General features: G+C 55.4%; 2 protein-coding genes across 5 annotated transcripts in view; one reads left to right on the forward strand and one right to left on the reverse strand.

The window, feature by feature from the left end:
* Window positions 1-13,704, forward strand: part of GNG12 (G protein subunit gamma 12) — a 313,983-nt gene extending 300,279 nt beyond the window's left edge. For 3 of the 4 annotated variants that reach the window (XM_056814962.1, XM_007480417.2, XM_056814963.1), the window contains 2 exons: window positions 7,311-7,427; window positions 8,571-13,704. In XM_056814962.1, coding sequence (XP_056670940.1) covers window positions 7,335-7,427; window positions 8,571-8,696 — 219 coding nt within the window. In that variant the 5' untranslated portion in view covers window positions 7,311-7,334 and the 3' untranslated portion in view covers window positions 8,697-13,704. Of the gene's footprint in view, window positions 1-2,920; window positions 3,080-7,310; window positions 7,428-8,570 lie in introns of those variants that run through there. The other variant, XM_001364658.4, reaches the window with a different exon arrangement.
* A 7,167-nt stretch (window positions 13,705-20,871) lies between these two features.
* On the reverse strand, window positions 20,872-23,584 carry GADD45A (growth arrest and DNA damage inducible alpha). Its single transcript, XM_001364727.4, has 4 exons — window positions 23,019-23,584; window positions 22,608-22,709; window positions 22,082-22,328; window positions 20,872-21,448 (listed from the first exon to the last, which is right to left on the reverse strand). The coding sequence occupies exons 1-4, from the start codon at window positions 23,060-23,062 to the stop codon at window positions 21,335-21,337; spliced, it is 507 nt and encodes a 168-aa protein (XP_001364764.1). The 5' UTR covers window positions 23,063-23,584; the 3' UTR covers window positions 20,872-21,334.
* Between the last annotated feature and the right edge of the window lie 576 nt (window positions 23,585-24,160).

Here is a 24,160-nt window from a genome sequence, read left to right on the forward strand (position 1 = left end):
TGAGACAAGGAGAGAAGAAGAGGGAGCCCTCCCTGAATGTCTACAATTTTTTTCAGCACGGTATAAGGGTAAAATCCTCACCTGGGGGGTGAGAGATGAGGTGGAAAGGAAGGCTGGAAGGGAGAGAAGCAAGCTTAGGAGAAAAGCCCTCCGTGGTGAGCGTGATAGGGAATCCGTAAGAGGGGAGGGAGTAGATGGACTGACTGCTTTGGTCAGGGAATGCTCCACTGCGAATACATAGTAGAATGTGTAACAGACCTAGTGCGAGATCTGTGTTACTCTATTCTGAATCTTCCTCGAGATCTGGACCCAAACCAGAACAGGCAGGCTCCATGGAACGTGGGACCTGGAAGTGGCGACAGCCTTCCTGTTACATCTTTGGTTACAAGTCTACGCAGAGGTGTCTTGTGCCCTGTTAGCTAGGTCTCTCGCCCGGGTGCTTGGCAAAGCACAGGGACCCCCCCCTTTGCCAGGGAGGGTTTCACTGAGGCTCTGTGGACCCTGAATTTTTCAGTCTCACCTTACCTCCCTGCTGGTTTCCACACTAAGTTGTGAAGGCATTTTCTCTCCATTTGGGGCTGAATTGGGTGTGTGTGTTTAAATGTCTTTGTTTTCAGTTCTTTGTTGCTTGGGCTCTTGGTCGAAAAAACTAATAATCCGTTTCAAGAAGCAGTTTATTGAGCCGCTCAGGTTTCACTGGGCTGTGCTGGGCACGGGGAAGCAGAGAGAAAAGAGCGAAGGGGAGGGCAGGAGGAAGGCTCTATTGATCCTGGGGTGAGCAGATGAATAAAAAGAAGCCCAGCCCCTGGCCTCAAGGGGCTCCTTCCAGCAAAAGAAGACCAAGAGCTGGAAGGAGCAGGGAATGGGGGTGAAGAGACCGGGCCGGCGGGAATTGAAGGCAGGCAGGCCCACCCCGTGCCCTTCCCCTAGATGTAGGCTCCAGCCGGAGAAGGGGGCAGCGAACCCTCACGGAGCCAGGCTAGGCTGTGCCAGGGTGAGGAAGACCTGGATACTGGGGGAGGGCTTAGGACCCCCCCCCCCCACTTAGAGATTCAGTGACTGTCAGGGAAATCCCCAGACAGTCTACAGTTCTCTTCTAGGCTATGACCCTGGCGTGCCCCAGCCTCTGCATGCCTCAGTTTCCCCAGCTGTAAAACAAGGATAACGGGCACCAAACTTGCTGGGTTGCCCCAAAGATGAAGGAGATCACAGCGTAATGCCTGGTACCCAGCAGGCTCTCTATAAATGCTTCTTCCCTTCCCTCCCCTACTCTGACTAGTCTCAGCCCCATTAGCACACCAGGTGAGTTTGCGTCCTGGGCTCATCAGGCTGGAGACCTGAGCCAGAAGACACCCTGGGGCCCTCCCATTTTACAGGGCATGGAACTGAGGCAGAGCAGACTCAAAGGACTTGTCCAGGGTCACACAACCAGGAAGTGTCTGGGGCTGAACCTGAACTCAGATCTCTGTGATGACGAGTCAAGCACTAGACCGCTGCCCCCCCCCGCCCAGCTGCATCTGGACCGCGACCCCCAACCCCTGGCCCGCCTCTTCCTCTGTAAAGTGGGGGCTCCCCGCTCTAGAGCTGCGGTCCCTGCGGCCCCGGTGTCAGGTGTGCAGTAGGTGCTCTGTGCTTTGTGGAATGGCTCTCCGGCCTCCTCCCAGGCCGCCATCTTTGTGGCCCCCCTCCCCCTCCCGCTCCGGCCCCTCTATGGGGGCCCCCCAGCTCCCCGCCTCTCTCCGGGGCTGGGCCGGGGGGTCAGTGACTCGTCCAGGGTCACCCAGCGAGGAAAAGGCTGTGGCTCTGCATTTGAGTAAATGAGGGACCTGCCGGCCCCCAGAGGGCCCCCAGAATCACGTGATGCTGACCCGAAGCTGGGGGGCTCCCGAGGCCAGAGAATGCCTCAGCATCGCACAGAAGGACGCAGGGCTGCCGGCTGACCACGAACGGATCCATCCATCATCAGGGCGCCCAGAGTCACCCCGTAAATCCCGAGGCGGGATTTGAACTCGGCTCTCTGGGCCTCCTCCGTGAGCAGGTGCTTCAGATGGACGCCGGACGGCCTCTCGGGCCTCTCCCTCTCCCGTCCTTCAAATGGAGCCTACCTCGTCGCCCGCCCTGTGATCCTGCGCCTGGCCTGGAGGCAGGCCATGCCCTGTGCCGGGTGCCCACAAGCCGGGCAGGGCTGATCACTGGGCAGGGGGGAGGGGAGAGGCTCTCCGGGCCGGCCAGATTGTCCTGGGGACGTCGAGGAAGTCCGGCCCAGGCACGAGGGATGGCCAGAGCCCACACGTGGAGGCTCATGTTTATGGACCACTAGGAGGCTGCCGGCGCCGGATGGAAGAAGGCCAGCTGCAGAGGAGGCAGGAGAAGCCTGGAAGGCGGGGAGGGGGCCTCTAATGCCAGAGAGAAGATCCTCAGAGGTGAGGCTCAGGGCTCCAACCAGCTTCATCCCTGGACCCCGGGTCTCCCCAGGCCTCGGGCCTCCTCTTTGGAAAGGGGCTGGACTGAATGGCCTCAGGGGGCCCCCTTCGGGCCCAATGGCTCTCCAGGGAGCTCCTCCGGCTCCTCAGTGTCCCTCCTAGCCCTTGGGGGGGCCCTCTGGCTGCTGGCAGCCTTCTCAGGACCCCCAGGGCGCCCCGGATGCAGGCGGCAGCTGCAAGAGGGGGAGGCGGCGCTCCCATCCCTGGCCCTGCCAGCCCAGCTGTTCCATGGCCGTGCCCCAGGCTGGCACTCAGCAGAGAAGGAGGCTGCCTGCCGCGGCTGCCACACACCTGCCCTCCGGCCTTCCGGGGCAGCCTGGGCCGAGGAAGAGGTCGGGGTTCACAGCCTTCGGGTCAAGCCTTAGGACACTGGGATGAGGGGGGCGTCTGTCCGAGAGCCAGGAAGGGAGGATGGACGAGGGTTGGCGCAGAGAAGCAAGAAGCCCTGCGCAAGGGTTCCGAGAAGTCAGAGGCTCCAGGATGGAACGTGCTGAGCCACCGTGCTGGGGTGGCACAATGGATGGAGTCTTGGGCCCGGAACCAATCCTGCCTCAGTCTTCACCTCTCTCCGGATGAATTTTCTCATCTCTAAAATGGTAATGTTAATAATAAGTAAATTATCAACATGATAATAAGCAACTATCAAAAGGGAGGATAAAGACTGAGAAAAAGGGAAGAAAGAAAGGAAAGAGAAAGAAAGAGGGAAAGGGAAGGAAGGAAGGAAGGAAGGAAGAGAAGAAAAAGAAAGAAAAAAGAAAGAAAGAAAGAAAGAAAGAAAGAAAGAAAGAAAAGAAAAGAAAGAAGAAAGAAAGAAAGAAAAGAAAGAAAGAAAGAAAGAAAGGAAGGAAGGAAGGAAGGAAGGAAGAGAGAGAGAGAGAGAGAGAGAGATGAGAGAGAGAGAGAGAGAGAGACGAGAGAGAGAGAGAGAGAGGGAAGGAGGGAGGGAGGGAGGGAAGAAGGAAGGAAGGAAGGAAGGAAGGAAGGAAGGAAGGAAGGAAGGAAGGAAGGAAGGAAGGAAGGAAGGAAGGAAGGAAGGAAGGAAGGAAAAGAAAGGAAGGAAGGAGAAAGGAGGGAGGAAGGAAGGAGAAAGGATGGAGGAAGGAAGGAGGGAGAGGGAAGAAGGAGGGAGGAAGAAAGGAGAGAGGGAGAGAAAGGGAAGGAAGGAGGCTGGGGGAGGAAGGGAGGGAGGTTAGATGAGAACACTTGCTGACTCCGAGGCTCCTTTGAAGACTGAGACAAATCACTTCATGATCCTTAAAATGCTCCCTAACCAATAGCCGCTGCTGTTCTTAGTTAGTGCTTCTCGCTCCTTCCTCGGGTCTGCCTCTTGCAGGGGCAGACACTTCCCTCCTGATCCTTCTAACAGTGACGGTCCTCTAAATGTGGCTTTCCGGGTCCTTGGCTGCCTCTCCCCGAGCCCTGGCTGGCAGGCCCGGCGGGTAGGTTGTCCCCATTTTCGATGGACACTTGGGAGTGGCCCTCGAAGGGCGCCAGAGGCGGGCAGAGTCAGCGACGGCCCTGGGGACGCTTCCTGGCTGCGATGGAGGGCTCGTCCCTCCCAGCAGCGGTTCATGGTGCGTCCAAAGACCGGAAGTTAATTGGAAATGGTTTTTGCTTCTGGCCAGCTCAGGTGTGCCCTGGCTCGTGCCTGCGGGCATCCTCTTGGGTCTCCTGCTCCCGCCCAGCCCTTCCCTGCACGGTGGAGCCCCCTTGGCAATGCCAGAGGAGCCTGGCAGAGCGGGTCAGGGCGGGCTGCCTTGGAGGCCCCCAGGTGGAGGCTCCCAGATCGCCGCTGTGGGGCCAATAAAAGAGGCTCCTTGGCCAGGACTACCTCCACCCAGACTCTAAGTGGAGTCACCCAGTGCGTGGGTGCATAGCCTTTGCCCAGAAACGCTGGGCTTTGTGGGATCCCCAGAGGAAGGGCGGAGGGGAGGGCAGAGCCTGTTCCTAAGTAAACAGGCTGCTCACAGGCGTGGAAGCTCTTCCCCAGGATGTCTGATTCAGAGCCCGGAGGCCTGGGTTCGGATCCTGCTCCTCAACATTCTCCTCCATAAAACGGGACCGATCTCCTCATTTGCAAACCCAACAACAACCAGCTGAGCCCATTGCAGGAATGGGAGGGGCTAGAGATGGCCCAGCGGCCGCCGGCTCTGTCAAACCTCCAGAGATCTGATTAGGGAGCAAGAGCCGAACCCTGGGAGGGAGGGAGAGCCAGTCGCACACGTCCTTACTGAGCCGGAGGCACCACAACACTCTCAGAGCACGTGAAACTCTTCAGCCTCCCCAGTGGGATTCGAACCCGTGTCCTCTGCATCCTGGGCTGCAGCTCTGAAAGCAGGGATGCTCCAGACCACAGCCCGACCCAGGCCAAGTCCAGAAGTTCAGAAGAGCGGGCCGTGAGCCCCCTCCGATCCCCGTGTCTGGGGGGAGGCGAGGGGGAGGCCTCGCAGCTGGGGCGAAGGGCCCTGAGCCGCTGCCGGGGTGGGGGCCCTCCGGGGTTCAGGGACACCCAGGAAGTCAGGCTCGCCAAGAGCAGGACCGGCTTGGTGGTGGTGCCGGCGGTGTTTAATCCCGGTAACCCGGGCTGCGAAGCTGCAGCCCGCCTTCCCAGACGGTCTGCCCAGGGTCCGGCCGCCAGAAAGCCGCCTTTGGTCCTGCATCCTACATTCAGGGCTGAAAGGGGCCTTCGGAGGGTAGGACAAAGAATTGGGAGTTGGGAGGGACCACGAAATCCAATGCCTTCATTTTACAGATGAGGAAACTGAGGCCCGGGGAGGAAACATGATCGGTCTCAGAGAACTTGGGTTCAAATGCTGGTTCTGCCCCTTATGACCTGTGTGACCTCCTTCCTGGGTCTCAGTGGGGCCGAGTTCCACAACCTCAGACATCCCTTCCAGAGCCTGTGAAGCCAGGGCTGAGTGGTGGGCTTCTGTCTCTAGACTCAACACCACATCTGTGGAATCACCCAGGCCAAGCCAGCCAACATGGTTGTAGGCACTTTCTGACAACATTCAGACCTAGAGTCTTGAGGGATGGAAGGAAGGGAGGGAGGGAGGGAGGAAGGAAGGAAGGAAGGAAGGAAGGAAGGAAGGAAGGAAGGAAGGAAGGAAGGAAGGAAGGAAGGAAGGAAGGAAGGAAGGAAGGAAGGAAGGAAGGAAGGAAGGAAGGAAGGAAGGAAGGAAGGAAAGGAGGAAGGAAGGAAGGAAGGAAGGAAGGAAGGAAGGAAGGATAGGAGGAAGGAAGGGAGGGAGGAAGGAAGGAAGGAAGGAAGGAAGGAAGGAAGGGAGGAAGGAGGGAAGGAAGGGAGGAAGGAAGGAAGGAAGGAAAGGAAGGAGGGAGGGAGGAAAAGGGGGTGGCTGAAATTGTGCCTGGGCATTTGGCAGATATCACATAAATATTTGTTGACTGACTGACTGATCACAAAAGTGAAAGCCCAGCACTCAGTGAGTTTCTATTTTGGCCCTCACAAGCATCTTGCTGTGGCATCCCCCGGAAGAGTCCCAGCACCCTTTTTCCCCCTCCAGCTTCCAATCAGGCTGAATGGGGTTTGCCTCCCTGAGGGATTCTTGGACCAAGAGTTCCAGAGAGCCACACCTAAGGCCGGGGCACCTGTCTGCTGTGAGTCAGTGGCAGAGGCTGGCATTTGCCTGCCTTATATGGCTAATGCCCCCAGCCATCCTTGACCGCAGATCTGTGTCATTATCACCTGGAATGTGGCGGATGCGAGGGCAGAGTCCAGACCATTCCTGTGCTCCCTGTGGGCTAGCCCAGAGTAGGTGGAACTAGCCCCTGCGTGGGGACCTGATGAGGGCTGACAGCTCTCGAGGCCTCAGGGTTGGACACTAGCAGCCACTGAAGACGACCTAAGCCTGTTCTGGTGAGCAGGCAGGACTGTTTCCTAGGAGCCTCCAGGAGGCAGCTGGTCTCACTCACTCTCTGTCCTTCCCTCCGTCCATCGCTAAGAGCAAGATGACCAGAGGGTTCCAAGCTGTTGCCCCCCCCCCCAGATTGGGGGCGGCGGCCTCTCAGACCGTCTCTCTATCCCCCATTTTTGGACATTTCGGCCCAGCAAGATTGGAGTCGGTTCTGCCTGCAGCCCTCAGTGCTGGGCCCATGGATTGGTGTTGAATAAATGTTTGTGGGATGGAATCCTTAAAGATGGTGTCGTAATAATAATGCTGACTTAGACTGGCAGTGAAGGTTGGAAAACCACTTTGTAGACTTCATCTAGTCCCAGGCTCCCAGCAGAGCCAGATCTGGATTCAAATCATCCCACCTGTGCCACATACAGGCTGGATGGTCCAGGGTGGGTCACTCATCCTCTCCCAAGGGAGAGTCGGCCAGCTGCAGAACAGGGGTTCATATGGACAGAGGAAATTCGTGGGTTCATAGGCTTAGAGTGGGAAGCAGACCTAAAGGCTATTGAGCCCAACCTTCTCATTTTACATTTGAGGAAACTGAGGCCAAGAGATGTACACGAAATAAGTCACCCAGCTGCTTAGTTGCAGAGCCAGCAGCATTCATACCAGGTTCTCTGGGTCCAAATCCAACAGGTTTTTCAAGTTCCCCCGAAAAGTAGAAATCTGTGAGAAGTTCCCCAGAAGCCAAGCTTGGCAACTCGAGCCGTTCTTTGAATTCCCCAGAAGCCCATAGTGAGCCCCTCCTCGGTGCCAGGGCAGAGCGCCTGCCCTCGAAGCAGCCACCTCCACGGGCCCCAATCTCTGAGCAGGCACACCCTGTAGTTTATAAAATGGCAACTTGCCACCTTGCTGCTGACATGTGAAAGGGAGAATGTCTCTTGCTTTAAAAACAAAAATGTCTCTCCAGGTCTGATCCGGAAACTGATTGAAGATGTCTAGCAAAACCACCAACACCAATAGCGTGGCTCAGGCCCGGCGGACTGTCCAGCAGCTGAGATTGGAGGCGTCCATAGAGAGGATTAAGGTAAGCATCTTCCCGTTTGGCCAGCGTGGGAAACTTCGCCAAGCCTGGCAGCCCACCTATGATTCAGCTCAGTCCTCGAATTTTGCCTGAGGCCCAGAGAAGGAAGATGAATGGCAACTGTCTTACTGTCTCCCCCCCCCTCCCCCCGCATTTTTCTGTGCCAGTGAAGGGCCTCCATCCCACCTGGAAGGAACCCCCACAGGGGAGCACTGGGGGAAAGAGATCTTTAATGGTCTCGTTCTATTCCTCTAGTTTGCCCTCTTCCGTTGGGCACCCTAGAAAAGCTAGTTGTTGTTCAGTCATTTGAGCCACATCCAACTTTTTGTTGGACCATTTGGGGTTTTCTTGGCAGAGATATGGGAGAGGTTTGTCATTTCCCTCTGCAGCTCATTATACAGGGGAGGAACCTGAGGAACAGGGTGAAGTGACTTGTCCAGGGTCGCACAACTAGTAAGTGTCTGGGGCTGGATTTGAACTCAGGTATTCCTGACTCTAGGCTCAGCCCTCTACCCCCTTCTCTTTCCTCACTGGGCTTCCCTATCACTTCTGAAGGGAGACAGTGGGGGGGGGGGGAATGTTAAGGAGTCCAAGGGGCTATAGAAGATAATGGTTTTGAAAATATATTCTTGCCTAGAAGAGAACAGATTTCCCTGGACTGTTGACTGAGTCCACACTCCCACAGTCCTGTTACTCTCTCAGGGGGCCACTGATCCATCTGAGAATTTGTGAGGCTAAGCCTTTGAGCTAAAGACCAAGGTAGGCTGGTTTGTTCACATCAAGGTCAGGTGGACCCTTACTACCTCCTCATGGACCCTGACGTCTTTGCTTCTGCATCCAGCCTGTCCCTTTTCCCTGATCTTCCACCTTTCTCCATCCCCGCCCCCATTGTCTTTAGGGATGAATTTAGAAGATTCTGTACTTTACCCTGTACTCAGTGTCTTGGCTCTGAGCCCAAGACCTTCGTTCAGTTTTTGAACTCTGTCCCACATACCAACCTCAATTTGTCTTTTATTTAGTAGAAACCGAGACACAGCCTGCCGCTGATTCATACATGTTTTACAAGTTTGGAAATAGAGCTTTTTTTTTTTTTAAATAAAAATTTCCCTTCCCCCTCCCCATCTTTTTGATTCATTTTTACTCCAGGTTTCCAAGGCCTCTGCGGATCTCATGTCCTACTGCGAGGAGCATGCCAGGGGCGACCCTTTGCTCATGGGAATCCCGACTTCAGAAAATCCCTTCAAGGATAAAAAAACTTGCATCATATTATAGTGGGTTGGGGAGCCCCTGGGTGCCGCCCCTCCCTGATCTAAGCAGCTCCATGAAGAAACGTACCTTTCGCTCACTTGGTAACCACTGCTAAAAAACGAAAATGCTTTTAACTTGTAAAAAAAAACACAATGAGTTTTAAAGCCTTTGTTTTTCAAGTCTCCCTCTCTTTAGAGTGTACCCTTTATGACATGAATGAGAGTCAGTCGACTTATTCTTGGTTTCCAGTTGAAATGATTAAAGGTGGTTATTCTCTTGAGTTGGCTTCACGCTGAAGGAATGCTGGTTTGGGTTGCTTTCGATGTCAATTCCCGGCCAGTGATCTCTTTTTTGATTTGAGGGAAGACCAAAGTTGCCTCCTCCTCTTTCCAGATCCGCCCGGCCCATGAAGCACCAGGGCCCTCGGCAAATCCAATCTCTAAAATGCTTACCTTCTCAGCATCCTTAATCTGGTTGGTGCCTCTCCACATACACTATCCAAGTGACGCCTGTGTTTGGTGTGTATATATGATTTTGTATATATACATTTCAAAGTGCATATTTTCTAGTTCGAAAACGTCTTTCCTGGTCTATTGCAGCCCCCCTGCACTCTAGCCCCCCCCCCAAGTTCTGCCTCTGTTTCCAGTTGTGCGCAAAGCCGGCAAAGTGTCAGGTGGCCACAACTGCGTTTGCCAACGATTCTGGGTCCAAAGGGCGGCCCGCCCCCAGAGTCGTTCTCACGATACCAAATTCTAGTCATTTTATCCTCATCGTCATCTCCCTTTTGCTTCTCTGGTCCTCACGGCCTAAATACAAACGGTGCCAATTTAAGAGAGAGCAAAACAAAAACCCTCTTGTAATTTGAGGTGCTATGCTGTGAGGGCCCCCTTTGCTTTTATGGTCTCAGCACAGTCAGGATACAGAATCACAAAATCCCCGACCTGGATCGCAACGTCGTCCACCCCGTGCCTCTTTGTAGCCTCCCTCCTGACAAGTGGCCATCCATCCAGGCCAGTGAAAACTATGGACGCCTTCTCAATTGTTTTTAACACATACAATAAAATACTTAGGATTACAAAGGAAACCAGTTATCCAGAATTCCAGTTATCCAAATATTCCCCCAAACCAAATTCATGAACCCTAGTCAAGAATCCCTGATCTAATCTCTCCCATACCTGAAAAAGAACCCCGTTACTGGTCATACACCCTCCGTTTGAAGACCTCCAGGAGGGGTGAACTCGCTGCCACCCAAGGCAACCCATTCCACTTTGGGGGTACTCCAAGGGTTCAGAGGTCTCTCCTAACCTCAAACGTAAATTTGCCTTTGAAGTTAGCCCTCCACAGCCAAGCAGAAAAAGTATGATTCGTAGGAGATGATGCCCTGAGCCCATCAACAAGAAGAGGGAGCTTCCGTGAAAAGAGCCTCATTCTCTCCCCAGAAAAGGAAATAGGTTAGCATGCTAGATTTGGGGGAGTCCCTCAGCTTTCCCTCTCCTTTTCCTCCTAAAACTTCCCTTCCTTGCCTAAATCTTACCTGTCAGAGGGGTATGCTTCATCCTCTTGCCTAATCCCAGGTTGATATGTGGGTGAGGACATTTGTCCAGAAGGAGCCAAAAAAGGTCCAAGATGCTTTGGGGATTTTCCACTTCCTAGCTCATCATCATCCAGCCTACTCTGTCCAGCCTCTTCTTAGAAGCAGGAATGGGCAGTACAATAGAACTTAAAAAAAAATAAATTGCCCTCTTACTCCCCCCTCCCTAGGTTATTCCATAGCCACCACACCTTTTCTGGATTTTACTGCTGAATTTATGGGTCCCTAATCTGGGCGCAACCCCTGCATCAAGGTCAAGAGGGTCCTTTTTAACAGACACAGAACTTAAACTGACCACACTAGACGTTTTCGAATTATAATTATTCCACTTCCATTTATTAACCTCAGTGCCCTCATCTAGAAAATGGGGATGCTGACGCAAACACTGTCCCCTCACAGGGTCACTGTGGGGAGACTTGTTGGAGGCATTCTAGAAATTTGTGTTATTAGAGATATTCATTACAAATCAAAGTTGCCAAAAAATCTCTCCAAAAAGAACCATCCATGAGAATTCTTTACAAAGGTTCTTGTGCTCGATCCTGCATGCCATTCTTGAAGATGCCCGCCCCTTTGGAGATCTTCCTGTTTCTGTTTAGGGGCTTGTGATGCTTTGGGTAGAAAACCATTCAACTAGGGGTCCATAGTGGCCATCACATATATTCTCCTCTTGTTTCTCGGTGGCTACTATTTCTGAGGGGGCGAGCCCTTCTGTGGATGGGCTTCACCCTTACTCTTCCCAACAGCTTTGTAAACTGCTGTTCCGGGCTGGCCTTTGTCCCCTCCCCAACTAGAAGGTAGACCTCAACTCCCCCATGTTCAAAGCAGAAATGTTGTCCTGCCCTTCCAAAACGTTAACCCGGAGACATCGTTCTCAACGTCCCAACGGCCTCCTTACACTAGCATCCTTTTTTCCAATGATTCTATTTTTCTAATGACCATTTCAAAAGATTCATCTGTATTTTCCATTCTGATTTTTAACCATGTATAATCATTAATCATGTAGAATGCAGCTTGTTGGGAAAATATCTGTAAGGCAGTTACCTGGAATACGCTTGACTTCATAGGGACGCCATTCCTTTATTCAGTAGTGTTAAACGGACCCTTTATACAGCCCAGCACCCTTATTTCTAGTAAATGCCGAGGCATGGCCCCTCTTCCCTGGTCCAGCTGTTCCTTCCACTGGCCTGTTAGAGACCATCAGAGGCCTTCAAATGTAGGAAATCCTCCCCAACCAGCAGTGAAAGCAAAATGGCCCCAAGTCTAGACCTTGGCTTCTGGACCAAGACAGAGTGAGAAACGGAGTGTTGATGTACCTAGAACCCAAAAGATTATACGAGAAAGATAATATATATGTATATGTTAAACAGAAGTACAGAAGTCACTTTTATTTAACCGGCTTGATTCCCCATGTAAGGTTCGGGGCTCTGGTAGCAGCTGCTCTGATGATTTGGGGCACATGCCTGGGTGTAGACATTTTTTCAGCTACCACTGAACTACCCATCCACATACGTGTATATATAAAGTGTATCCCTCTGGCTTGATTCCCTCAGAAGTTCCTACAACATGGGTTCAGTGTCTGTACTTTGATGGTAGTTTTGCCGATAGGCTGTTTTTCTTGGTTCCTCCCCATCCCTCCATTTTTCCAACACGTCTGTACAGTTTTTATTTAATCTCCGTGCCATGGCCATGTACTCAATTGAATTTATTGGTCCCACAATCTTTTACAGAAACACGTTTTGAACAGGGGAAATATTTTCTGTACCAGATAACCAATTCTAACAAATAATACCTTGTGTCCGAGACGCTTGCCGCTCTTTTTTCCTATGAATCTGGTTTTTAAGTTCCCTGGGCTAATTAAAATCGAAAGTGCCATATTCACCTTTTAGTGCAAAGGTCTGGTGTTTGCTTTCCGCCCAACTGAAACGATTTTTCTACTTTTTTCATCTGTAAACCACCAGAAGAAAAATTTGTACCAATACTTTAGTGTGTATAAAAGTGCAAACGTTTTAACAGACTCATAAAGACTTAGGAAATGCAGAGGCATCTTGAAATCTGAGGCAGAGGCTAGAATAACAAATAGCGGAGGATGTGTTAAGCTGTCTTCTCAGTTCTCTTTTAGCTGACTTTCTAGATTTTCAGTGAAACAGGAAACGTGGCATTAGCAATCTGGCTCCCCCAAACTGATTTTCCGTTTTAACACTACGTTGGAAAAGCTGCATGGGCTTAGGAAATGCATTCCTTGCTGCCCCCGCCCCCCCAAAAAATAACGATCCGATTGGGCAAATCAACTTCTAAGAGATCGAATTAGAGTCCTCCTGAGGGAACCAAGATGGAAACCCAGTTCCCGCTTTATTGGCAGTGGTACGGAAATGAGTGAAGTAATCCTTTCTCCAAATCACCAAATTTCAAAGTTGGAAATGACCCTGGGGGCATCTAGTCCAACCAGCCCTGGAAAAATCCTCCAGGACGACATCCCCGATAGCTACGTGGTCATCTAGACATTGCTTGAAGACCTTCCAGGAGGCAGAACCCACTGACTTGCCACACAGATATCCTTTTAGATGGTATCATTGTTTGGAAGATTTTCCCGACCTCAGACCTCAATTGGCCTGTTTGCATCCGAAATTATTATTTCGAACCAAATAAATCTAAACTAATCCTTCCCCAGTCTTCTCTTCTCCAACCCAAGTGTTCCCAGTTCCTTCGATCCATCCTCAAAATACCCAAACTCAAAGATAAACATCCTGGCTGCCCAGCCCCTCCGGGGTCTCTACAATGCTGTTTTTGGGTGCCATCCTTCCAAAAGTTTCTTGTAATAGAAGGAATGTTGAGCTGGGGCTGCCCACCTTTGGGTGATTCACTTTCCTGCTCTCACCCTTCCTTAGTTTCCTGGTCGAAGCAATGACAGTTGAACCAGATGACTTCCGGTCATTCCAACTGGAAAACTCCATTGTCCAATGATCCTTCCTTCCACCACCATCTTAGTGCTGTAAGAATTGCTGTTTCCGATATCTCGATGTTGCTCCTTCTCCCATGTGTCACGAGCTAACAGCCTTTGAAAGTGTTTGTTCTTGGACTCTTTCCCCCAATTGGCAAACCTGCCCTTGTTACTTACTTATGTGCTGGTGATGGTGTTTCTTTTCCTTCTGATTTTATGAACTTGGTGACTTTCTCGATGTTCTCTGTATTGTTCATGTAACTCCCTCCCCGTGTCCTTTGGGTGTCCCTGGCAATCTGCCTCGGATTTCTAGACAATGAAGACCTAGCTGTCTTAGAACAACCTTCTTTGGCTACTTGTATGTTATGTGTTGTAGTTAACCTTGACACTGTGATCATCGTTTGAAAGACTGTAAAAGATGGAAGCATTTCTTTCCCAGCTCATGTGTTCAATAGCACGGATACAAATCAAATGAATAAAAACATCATGGCTTTCTATACTGACTCAGCCTCCCGCGGTCTCCTTCTTTTCGCCGGGAGCGTCGTCCGAGAAGGGGTCTCCCCATTGGCGTTTGGGGGAGGCATCCCCCCAGGCACCCGTCCTAGCCAAGGGCCGGCCACCATCCCCAGAGTCCTCTCTCCCCCAGCCTGGCACACTACTCCAGCCCTGCTGCCATGGTCAGATCCTCTCTCCCTGCTTCCATCCTCAGGGAAGAAGGTGATTCCAGGCATGGTGTCCAGGTGATGGGAGTCAGAGGACCCAGGTTCAAACCCCAGCTCTACTCATTTTACTTCTGAGCCTCAGTTTCTTTATCTTTAAAATGGGGGCAATAATGCTCACACTGCCTACTCAAAGGGCTAGTGTGATGAAGGGTGATGAAGTGATGAAGACCAGCTTATATGTTCAAGGAGCACTTTAAGGTTGGCAGAGAACGTCACACCATTATCTTGCAGATATTAGTGTTCGCATCACTGATCGTCACACCACCATCCCCATTTGACAAATAGGAAAACTGAGGCCCAGACAGGGTAAGTGATCTATCCAGGATCACACAGCTAGTTAGTATACGAAGTGGGATTTGAACCAACCCGGGTCTTCTGAATGTAGGCAGGCACCTATGATCTCACCGTCAGTGGTTGACACTGCGAGCCCCAAGTTAGGGTGCTGGGTAGGGGGTGCTCAGGCCCCTGCAAAGCTTCCTCGGTGGTGTTGGGAGGGCAGGGGAGAAGCGACCAGGACGTGGCTCCCTGGAGTGACTCAGCAATAGAGCAGTAACCATGTCACCCTGGCAGGTGCATCAAGCACCGCGCTCCCGGCGTGTAGCGGGCACCTACATGATGCAGGCGTGTTCCCTTCCACGGCTGCCTCTCTGGGCCCTCCCAGAGGCCTCTCCTTTCAGACAGGGCCCCTCCCACAGGCTGATTCTGAGGGAAACCGCCACAAGCCCCCCTTTCCCCGGTGTCCGTCCCCCGGAGAGCCAGCCATCTGCCAGGGCTTTTCCAGCCCCGTCCAGAAGCTCGTGGTCATCTGCCCTTCCTGCGGCCTCCCCTCTCCTCGAGGGTCTCTGCCTTCCCCAGAGCAGTCCTTGGGGGAGCTGCTGAAGGCTTCCTGCCCCCCGTGCCCATTAGGGTGGCCCTCTGGCCCCTGGCACGTACCGGGCTCATTCCAGGGACATTCTGGGCTCCGGCAGATCCAGCCTCATTGCCTTGTCCCCCTGCCCACAATGCTCTCCCTCCCTCCAAGGCCTTCCGTCACCCTTTGTGGAGCTGGAGATGGGGAGCCACGAGGGCCCCCCAGCTCCCTCCCCACCTCACTGCTTATATATTCTTAATAGAACCAAGATGTGTTTATCTGGAAATACAAGGGTGGCACCGTGGACACGGTGGGCGGGCTGGAGTCCTGGAAGACTCATTGCCTTCCTCAGTTCACATCTGGTCCCAGACACTTCCTACATAGGTGACCCTGAACGAGTCACTTAACTCTGCCTCAGTTTCCTCGCCTGTCAATGAGTCGGAGAAGCCACCTGAAATCTGCATCCATCTCCATCTCGCACCCTCGAGAACTCCCTTACTAAGCGCTTGTTGTCTCACTGATTTAAGAGCTCCGGAAGGGGCCTTCGAGGCCATTCCCGAGGCCCAGAAGAGGAGCGGCTCTTCCAAGTAGCCCAGGATCGGGGTCCCAAACCACACTCTCTCCCTGGAGATCCAGGCGATAGAGAAGAGACAGGCCACTGCCCTTCACAGGGGGAAGAACTGGGTTCAAGAGCCACCTTAGGGCCTTCGATGCTCCACACCCCTGGACAGGTCACTTAGCCGTGCTTCCTCTGCCATCCGCTGAGGGGGTCGGATCCCGAGGGTCCCGAGGCTAGGATTCGGCCTCTGCCCTGGCCTCCGGCCCTCCCTCAGCCTCCCCAGGGACCGTCCACGCTGGACCACAGACATCAGTGTAACACACCCTCTCCCACCCCTGGGCAGCCAAATGGGAGGGGGGGATGTCAGACCTAGAAGAGCCCGGCCGCTTCTCCAAACCCTGCATTTAAAGCAAAAGGCACAGCCTGGAGAGAAGGGACTTGCCCAGGTCATAGAGTAGACAACAGGGCAGGACTGGAATACAGAGCCTCTGACCTCGGGGTTGGTAATCTCTCACCTAATGCCAACACAGAGGTGGGAGGGGGTCTGGCCTTGTCTCAAGAGTGACCCTCAAGGGGCACCTGGGAGCTCAGTGGGCAGAGAGCCAGGCCTAGGCCAGGTCCTGAGTTCGAAGTTGGCCTCAGATATTTCCTAGCTATGGAACTGGGCAAGTCTCTTAACCTCCACTGCCTAGCTCTTGCCACTGCTCTGCCTTGGAAGGGATACTCAGTATTCATTTTAAGATTGAAGGTAAGAATTTTTAAAAAGTATCCCTGAGGCTTGGCTGGGGAAACAAGCAAGAAGAGGCCACAGCCTCCATCTAGTGTACTGCCTCCTTTTACAATGAGAAAACAATGAAGGTTCTACCTTTAGAGTCTACCCCAAATCCAATGCTCTTTTCACTGTAATAACATTTTTAATATCACTTAAAAGGTTTGCAAAGGGCATTATAAATATTACTTAATCCTCACCACTCTGTTTTACAGAGTAGGAAACTGAGGCAGACTGCACGTAATCGACCTACCCAAGGTCACAGCTGAGGCAGGATTTGAACTTGGCTCCAAGTCCAGTTTTGTAACCACTGCATCACTTGCTGTATCCCAAATGCAACAGGAGGGGGGTGGGGCACCTTGGCCCATCCTTTGCTTCTCAGGTAAGCTTTGGGGAATGGGAGTGCTTTGGACACGGTAAATGGCTAAGTCCCCAGATGGACCCAGTTAACCAGTAAATACACCATCACTGGAGGCAGAAAACACAGAGGCAAGCAGAAGAATCAGGGAGACTGTCGCTGCCAGGTTTGGGACCTTGGACAAGAGCCTCAGCCCCAGGCTCCTCAGTCCATGGAGAGGGAAGGGAGGAGCATCCAGGCAGAAGAACTTTTCTTTTGTTTCCCCAATTCTGGGAAGCTGGCAAAGGAAGACATTCTTTTAGGCTCCTGGAATCCCAATACAAGAAGAGAAAGACGTTCCCAGGTTCGGGTCATGGAGGGAGAGGAGGAGCTGTGATCGGGCCAGCCAAAATTCGGGGGGCTGAGAAGATACTGGAAGAACTGCTTCCCGACACTTCTGCTGCTGCAATGTCAACAAGGGGAAGAGAATGGGGAAGAGCACTTTAGGCAAGGTAACTTGCAGGAGGGAAGGGTGCTGGGAGGGCACTGGCCTTGGAGTCAGGTGAAGTCCTGCCTCAGCTACTCCTCCAAGCCTTGCTCTCCTCATCTGCAGAATGGGGGGAATCGCCCCTCCCTTGACTTCTTAGGAGGATTAAATGGGACCAAGAACTGCCTTTCCCAAGAGTCTCCAAGGCGCTTCACTGAATGCCTCCCAGGGTCGACAGTCCACTTCAGGCGGGCCTCAGAGCTCTCCATGCCTTTGACCATGCCCCAGCGTGGTCCATTGGTCAAGCAAGCACTTAATCCATCCATCAGCAAAGGTTTGCCCAATCCTCACTGGGCAAGAGCCGCCCCGATTCCCTCCTAAGATGGAGATGGCTACCCATCCTCCTACTCTTTCTGCCATCCCAGCCTATGTCCACGGGTTATCTGGCCTGACCTGAAGCCTCTGGGGCCAAGCAGAGCCACCTCTCCCACACCAGGTATTTCAATTTTGGCTACTCCTCTTGTCACTTGAGCCTAGAATCTGGGCTCCTGATCCAACGTTTGAGGTTTCAATGAGGAGTGAAGATCTATCCTAGCCAAAGAGAGAGACACCCCCCTTCCCCCACCAGGGGTTCAGATAGGACCTCATTTGAGGTAGGTGCTGTTATGATCCCAATTTCACAGATGGGGAAACTGAGGCACCTGATGAATTACTTCTTGTAAAAAATGAGGTCCCTTCCTTAGCCCTCTGTGATCTGAGATCCTAGTTAACTCCAGGTCTCCAAGCCGCCTCCTTGGAGCCCCTTATCTCAGCTAGATTAGGCTGGATCAGCTTCCTGCTTGCCCCAGGCTAGGCTTGCCCCTGCTGAGCCTAGCTCCACTGTGCCAGGCACCTAATTAGCCCCCCACTGCTGGATTCTGGTGCCTCCTCCTCCTCCTCAGTGCACCCCCCTTGCCCCCAGCTCACACCAGCCCAGCAGAGAAGGCCCATTTGAGAACTAGCCCCTGCCTTTGTCTGCCAGGACAGGCATTGCCCTGCAGAGCTGACCAGAGAGGCCCTGGTGCCACCACGCCAGGTCTGACTGAGGCTGAACAAGAAAGAGAAGGAAGGCTTGGAAGGGTGACGCACTGTGCTGGGCCCGGAGGAGGGAGATGGAAATGGAGCAGAGCCTCTCCCCAGTACATCTGGAACTTTGCAAGCCGTCTCTGAAGCGGAAGAAATGTCCGAGGCAGTATCTCCAGGCTCCTGAGCCCCCCCACCAGGACCGGAAATAGGAGGAAGACCAGGGCAGCGAGGATGAAGAAGGCCCAGCTCTTTGGGTCCCTCCGCACAGACCCGGGAGGAAGCCTGAGCCGCCTTGGAACCACCATCTCCAAGCGCAGGGAGCGATTCCAGTGGCCGCCAGTGTCCGGGTTCTGCTTGAGGCTGGGAAGTCCCAGCCTCAGAGCCTTCCTCCTCGCATTGCCTTCCTCGGCTACTCTGGGGATCCTGGGAGGAGCTGGCGATGGCCCTCAGCACAGTGGGGGGGGCTGGTCCTTTTGGGGGGGCCCTGAATAGTAGAGGTGCTTGTGTGTGGGAGGAGGTTGTGAAGGAGAAGCCGGCACTCACCAGCCTCCTCCTTGCCGCATCTTTGGCCATGCAGGAATGGCTTCTTAGGGAGGTTTGAGTTCACATTTTTTTATTAGGGGACAGTAGGATGGAGAGATGACCATTGAGAAAGGCAAACCTGAAGGTCCTGGGTTCAAATCTGCCCTCTGACACTTCCCAGCTGTGTGACCCTGAGCAAATCACTTAACCCCCACTGCCTAACCTTTACTGCTCTTCAGCCTTGGAACCAATACACAGCATTGATTCTAAAGTGGAAGGTAGGGTCGATCCCTTTTGATATCTTTTGATATCCTCCCTTCTGGTCCCCAGACAGGCTGGTCGTGGGGTCTGCAGAGATTCTGGGTTCTTGTCCTGCCTTGGTTACTTCTCCTGCACCAGTCCTTCCCTTTCCTGAGCCTGTTGACTCTCTGAAATGGCACTCGGGAGAGCGCTGGGGTCCCTGGGTGCTCACTGTCCCTTCTCAGAACAGTCATTTACAGGGTATTTTCATGATCAAAAGAGCAAGAATTCCCAGAGTCCTTTGCAAGTCCAGAGCACCCATCATGCACTCCTCTACTGTTATTAAAGCAGACTCCTGCAGCCAGCAAGCATTGATTAGTTACCTCCTGTGTGCCAGGTGCCACGTGCTGCCCCCAGTCCCTCCCCCCCCCCCCAGCTGAAAGGCTAGAAGGGGAAAGAGGCAGCCAGCAAGGCTGCAGGCAGGGGCTGCACCCCAGAAGATAATGGGGAGCAGGAAGCCCGGGTGGAATCTGAAAGGGGAGGAGGGGCAGCGTCCTGAGTGTTTCCTCGAAGGAACAGCAGCCAGGAGGCCCTGGAGTTCTGGAAGTTCTTGTAGAGTCCAAGAAGGCTGGGAGCGGAGGAAGGAAGAGGCCATGGGACTGCACAGCTGGGGATGAGGGTGCCTGGACTAGCTGAGTGACCTTGGACAAGTCTCTGCTGGCTCAAGCAGTTCCCTAGGTCGGATCCCCAGATCCTTCCCTCCCACCTCCTCTCATTGGTCCATCGGACTGCCCAAGGGGGCCAGGGGCTAGTATCAGGCCCATTGGACCTCTGGGCCTTTGGGGGCTGCCCTGGACACAGCAAGCCTTTGGCCAAGGGTTGGTTCTCCCCGGTGGAGGCTTCTGGAGAAGCCAGCCTAGCTGAGGGGCCTGTGTGGGAAGCCTGGCCCCGGAGGCAAGGCAGGGCTGGGGGAGGCGCCTTGATTAAGAATCCCATCAGCCAAGAGCCCAGATTAGGCCTGGCCTAAAATCATCAGCTCCTCCAGAAGGGGGGAGGGTGGGTAGGTGAAGAGGCAGGGCAGCATCCTTGGGGAGCACACCTGCCGGCTGCACCTTGGCTGGGGAGCCTCGTTCTCCGGTGCCTTTGGGGGGGCTTCGGGCCGTGTTTACCCTCATGGGGGCTGATTAGGTTGCTGGGGGCGCCCAAGAGCCCCGCAAAGCTGCTGGAGGTGGCAGAGGTGGCCGGGTTCTCACCTCACCTTACGTTCCAGGCAGAAGAGAGCAGGGCTAGGCTGCAGGGCCAGGGACTGGTCCAGGCTCCTCGCAAAAAGGAAGTCTGCCGGATCGGAACCCAGGACCTCCCTGTCTCTGTGCCTGAGCTCCCTGACTGGACAGCTGGCCTGCGCAGGGGGTCTCACACATTCCCAGCCTGGGCTTGCGCCCCCAGAGGGCAGGAGCCGCCTGGCACCCGGGGGAGGTCCTGGGCTCGGTGCAGGCAGCCCCCACGGCCCCGGCCTCCCCTGGGGGAAAGGCCCAGCCTGGAGCCCGCTGGGAACGAATGACTCCAAGAAGCCAGCCACCCCCTCCCCACCCCAGCCCGGGCTGCCGGCTGAGGGAGTTTACAGTCCCCAGAAGAGAAGCCCAAGGTCCATCAGGTGTGGAGGCCGGCCGGGAGCCTGTGGCCCCGGGGGAGGGCCCGGCCCAGGGTTTTGCTGATGCAGCCGGGGGCTGCTGGCGCTGGGAATTCCTCCCTAAACTCGCTCAGGAGGGGAAAGGCCGGGGGAATGCATGGGTTGGGCTGCGGGGTGTCAAGGTCTCCGGGCTCCCCTCCGTCGTTCAGCCCGTCAAGGGGGGCCGGGCTGGCTCTCCCCTCCCCCTTTCCCTTCTCACACAGGGGAGAGGACCCAGGCGGCTCAGAAATCCCAGCAATCTTTGCCAGGCCCCGGCCGGCGTTCCCCAGATAAGCCAACGCTGCAAAGGGCAAGATTAAGGCAGGCCGGAGCAGGAAGTCCTGAGCTCAACAACATTTGCAAAGATAGAGACGCCCCCCAGGGGCCGAGCCCGAGCCGGAGCCCCTCCCCCGCCCCAATTCCCGTCCAAAGCAGCTGGAGTGCCGGGCGGGCCCCTCAATGGTTTATTGCAGTATCGCTCGCGTCCCCAGAAGAGCATAAATAACCCCTGGCTTTGTCACAAATAACTTAGTACAACTCAGTAAAACAGCCCGGGGGGGGGGGGGAGGGCACAGAAACCGAGAAATCCACGCGCCCCGTGGGGGGCCCTCCGCCATGCCATGTAAGTGCAGCCGCTTCCCCTCCCGCAGGTCCCGGCCAAAAGAAAGGCTGGGCTTTCTCAGCCCCAGCGTGTGTCCAAACAGCCCGGCCCTTCGCCCTCTTCTCGTGCCTTCCGCAAAGTCAGCAGTGTGCGGCCCGGCCCGGCCGGTGGGGGGGGGCTCGCAGCCCCGCCTTAACAATGTCGGTAATCCTTGGCAGTGTGGGGAGGGCTGGAGAAACTAGAAAGACATTCAAAACTTGCGTCCGTCCGTCCGTCCGTCCGTCCGGCTGGCCTCGGGTCGGGGGAGCGCCCTCACCGCTCGGGGAGGTTAATCACCGGGACCCACTGGTCCATGTAGCGGCTCTCCCGGCAGAAGCAGATCAGCTGGCTCAAGGCTGGATCCTTCCACTGAGACGAGTGCGGGTTCTGCAGAGAGAAGGGACAAGAGTGGCTCTAGGGCGCTCCCTCTCCCCCCAGCCCTCCCAGCCCCGGGCAGGCCTTCCGGAACTGGAACACAGAACCAGCGCTCTCAGGATCCTTTTCCGGGAATGGATCCAGGCCTCTCAGAGGGGTGCCCCGGGGCTACCTCTGCCGGTGGAAGGGGACCAGCCCCGGGCGGCCTGGACCCCCACTGCTGCCCCCAAACGGCACAAGCATCCGCACTGAAAGGGGCAGAAGGAAGTGGAAGGGGGGCTGCCCCCTTTTCTCAGGAAGGCGGTTTTCAGGGAATTTTCCACCGCGGGGGCCCCCCCCATGGCTATTTATAGCCGGCCTGGCAGACACTGGAGGTGACTCCTTAATGAGGGAGAGCCAGGAATTTATTTGGCTTTATCTAATCTGCACGGCTACAGGAATTAGTCTCGGGAGGGAGGGAGGCAGCAGGAGAGCCGGCCGCTGACTCATGCCTCGGGATCTCTCGGGGAGAAACTGCGACGTGTTGGGGCATGTTCCGGCCCAGGCACATCTGGGTGATGAAAGCGGCGGCCCCCTCCCCCCTCCCCCCTCCCCGGCCGCCCGCAGGTGGCCTTCTGCCGCGGCCGGCCCCCGGTGCTCGCTCACCGTGACCAAGACGCAGTGCAGGTCCGGGGGCTGCTCGGCGGCGGCGGCTGCCGCGGCGGCGCTGGCAGGACCACCTGTCCCCAGCAGCAGCAACTCGGCCAGGCGCCCGGGGTTGCTGACCCGCAGAATGTTGATGTCATTCTCGCAGCAGAAGGCCTGGATGAGGGTGAAGTGGATCTGCAGGGCCACGTCTCGGTCATCGTCCTCATCCGCGGCCAGCAGGCACAGCACCACGTTGTCGGGGTCCCTGCGGCGGAGAAGGGGGCCAGCAGTGAGCAGCCGGCCTGCCCGCCAGCCAGCCCGCCCCCGGGGACCCACACGGGGCTGCGGGCGGCCAGGGAGCGTGGCCACCGTGCCCACGCCACGCCAGCTCCCTGACGCAGGGCCATGCTCACCCACACATGCACCTGGCTCTCCTATAACGGCAAGCTCCAGGGGCGGGGGGCGTGCGGGAGGAATAGGGGAAGTAGGGAGCCAGAGATGCCTGGGAGGGCAGACAGGTGCACGCCACCCCAGGCCCACTTACACGTTGAGAAGTTTGGCTGCCTCGTAGACCCCAACAGTGATACTTCGCTGACTCAGGGCTTTGCTGAGAACTTCCTCGAGGGCATCCCCGACCTTGTCCATCCTGACAGTGGACACAAGGGAAGTGGGGCTGTCAGTCACCCAGTGCCCACATCCACAGCCCCGGGGGACGCAGGGTGCCATGCGGGGCGCAGCTAGGCACGCACTCCTGCAAAGCCGCCCGCCCCCAACACCGTCCTGAGGTCATCAGCCGCCCACACTGCCCCCAGCACGGACGCGGGGAAAGTGCCACTGCCCACTCGCGCCCCACCAGGGCACGTTCCACATCCCAAGCTGCCAACCGCAGAAGTTCCCCAAACCCCTGTGTGCCCAGTCCCTTGCCCGCAGAGGGCAGGGCTGCCAGTCTGCTCACCCTTCAGGTTTCTGTTCTCCGGCCGCGAATTCCTCCAAAGTCATATTGCACTGGCGAGTCCCGTCCTCGTCCCCCTCCCCCTCCCCCCCGGAGCGCGGCGTGCGCTGCAGCTGCTGCTTCTGCTGCTGTTGCTTCTATTGCTTCTACTGCTGCCTCTGCAGCCTCAGCTGCTGCAACTGCCCAGCTCCCCAGCACTGCCCGCACAGGAGTGAGCCCTGCACCGGAGCACCAGCAGCGGCCGCCGCCGCCGCTTGTTCCCTAGTTCCCTTGCCCGATCACTCGTTTTGGAGTCGGGCAGCTCCCGGGACACCGTCACCGCCTCCGCCCCCCGGCCGGCGGAGGATAGCCCGGCTCCCTCTCCCACTTGCCTCCTCGGGCCGCAGCACCCGACTGCAGCTGCTCCACAGCCACTGAAGGACAAAGAGCCCGGCTCGCTGGAATTATCCTACCGACACCCAGCCAACCAGCTCCCTCCTCATTTGCATGCGATGCGTCCATTGGAAGATGCAAATCAACCCTCTCGGGCAATTTGACCTTCGCTCCCGAGATCAGCCCCAGAGTACAGAGCCCAGCGGAAGGGGGCGGGGCTTTGTGGGGGCGTGGCTAAATGGAGCTGAAGGCCTCGAGGAGGGAGGAACTCGCCCTGCCTCACCTTTCCCATTGGCCGGGTGCGGTTTGGGAGGCGGGGCCTTGGAGCGAGGCGAGAGAGGAGGACTTGTCAATCACGCGCGGCTCCAGAGGCTTCAGGTGTCTCTGGCAGCGCACTTTTTTTGTCTGTGTTGGTTTCGTGCCCTTTTGTTGCCCGCTCGCTCTTAAAGTCTCTTTGCGGGGCTCCTGCCTCCTCACTCCAATAATTATCGGCGAGGGCAGGTCCCACATCAAAAGAGGAAGGAGGACGACCAGTCCTCTGGAGCAAAGTCTGCCTGCCAGGGCTGTTTGTGCCAGTCTGGGCAAGGGTGCTTATTATTAGGGCGATGATTGCGGTGCCAGTGGCTGCCCAGGCTTATTTTGGGAAGGGAGCGAGGGCTGCAGGGTCTGTGGGAGGAAAGACATCTGCCGTCACCGGAGCGCACGGGCGGGCCACACAGGCCTCTAGTGGCGCTCCAGCTCTTCCGGAGGGGAGGGTGGGGGGCGCCCAGCTG

Source organism: Monodelphis domestica, chromosome 2 (genome assembly GCF_027887165.1).
Source record: "Monodelphis domestica isolate mMonDom1 chromosome 2, mMonDom1.pri, whole genome shotgun sequence".
Taxonomy (NCBI): domain Eukaryota; kingdom Metazoa; phylum Chordata; class Mammalia; order Didelphimorphia; family Didelphidae; genus Monodelphis; species Monodelphis domestica.

Excerpts from the sequence above, each read along its gene's own strand:
- GADD45A (XM_001364727.4), bottom strand. The coding sequence starts at position 23,062 with ATGACTTTGGAGGAATTCGCGGCCGGAGAACAGAAACCTGAAGG. Across the intron at positions 22,710-23,018 it reads GGAGAACAGAAACCTGAAGG|GATGGACAAGGTCGGGGATG; the intron begins GTGAGCAGACTG and ends GTCCACTGTCAG. Across the intron at positions 21,449-22,081 it reads TGCACTGCGTCTTGGTCACG|AACCCGCACTCGTCTCAGTG; the intron begins GTGAGCGAGCAC and ends TTCTCTCTGCAG.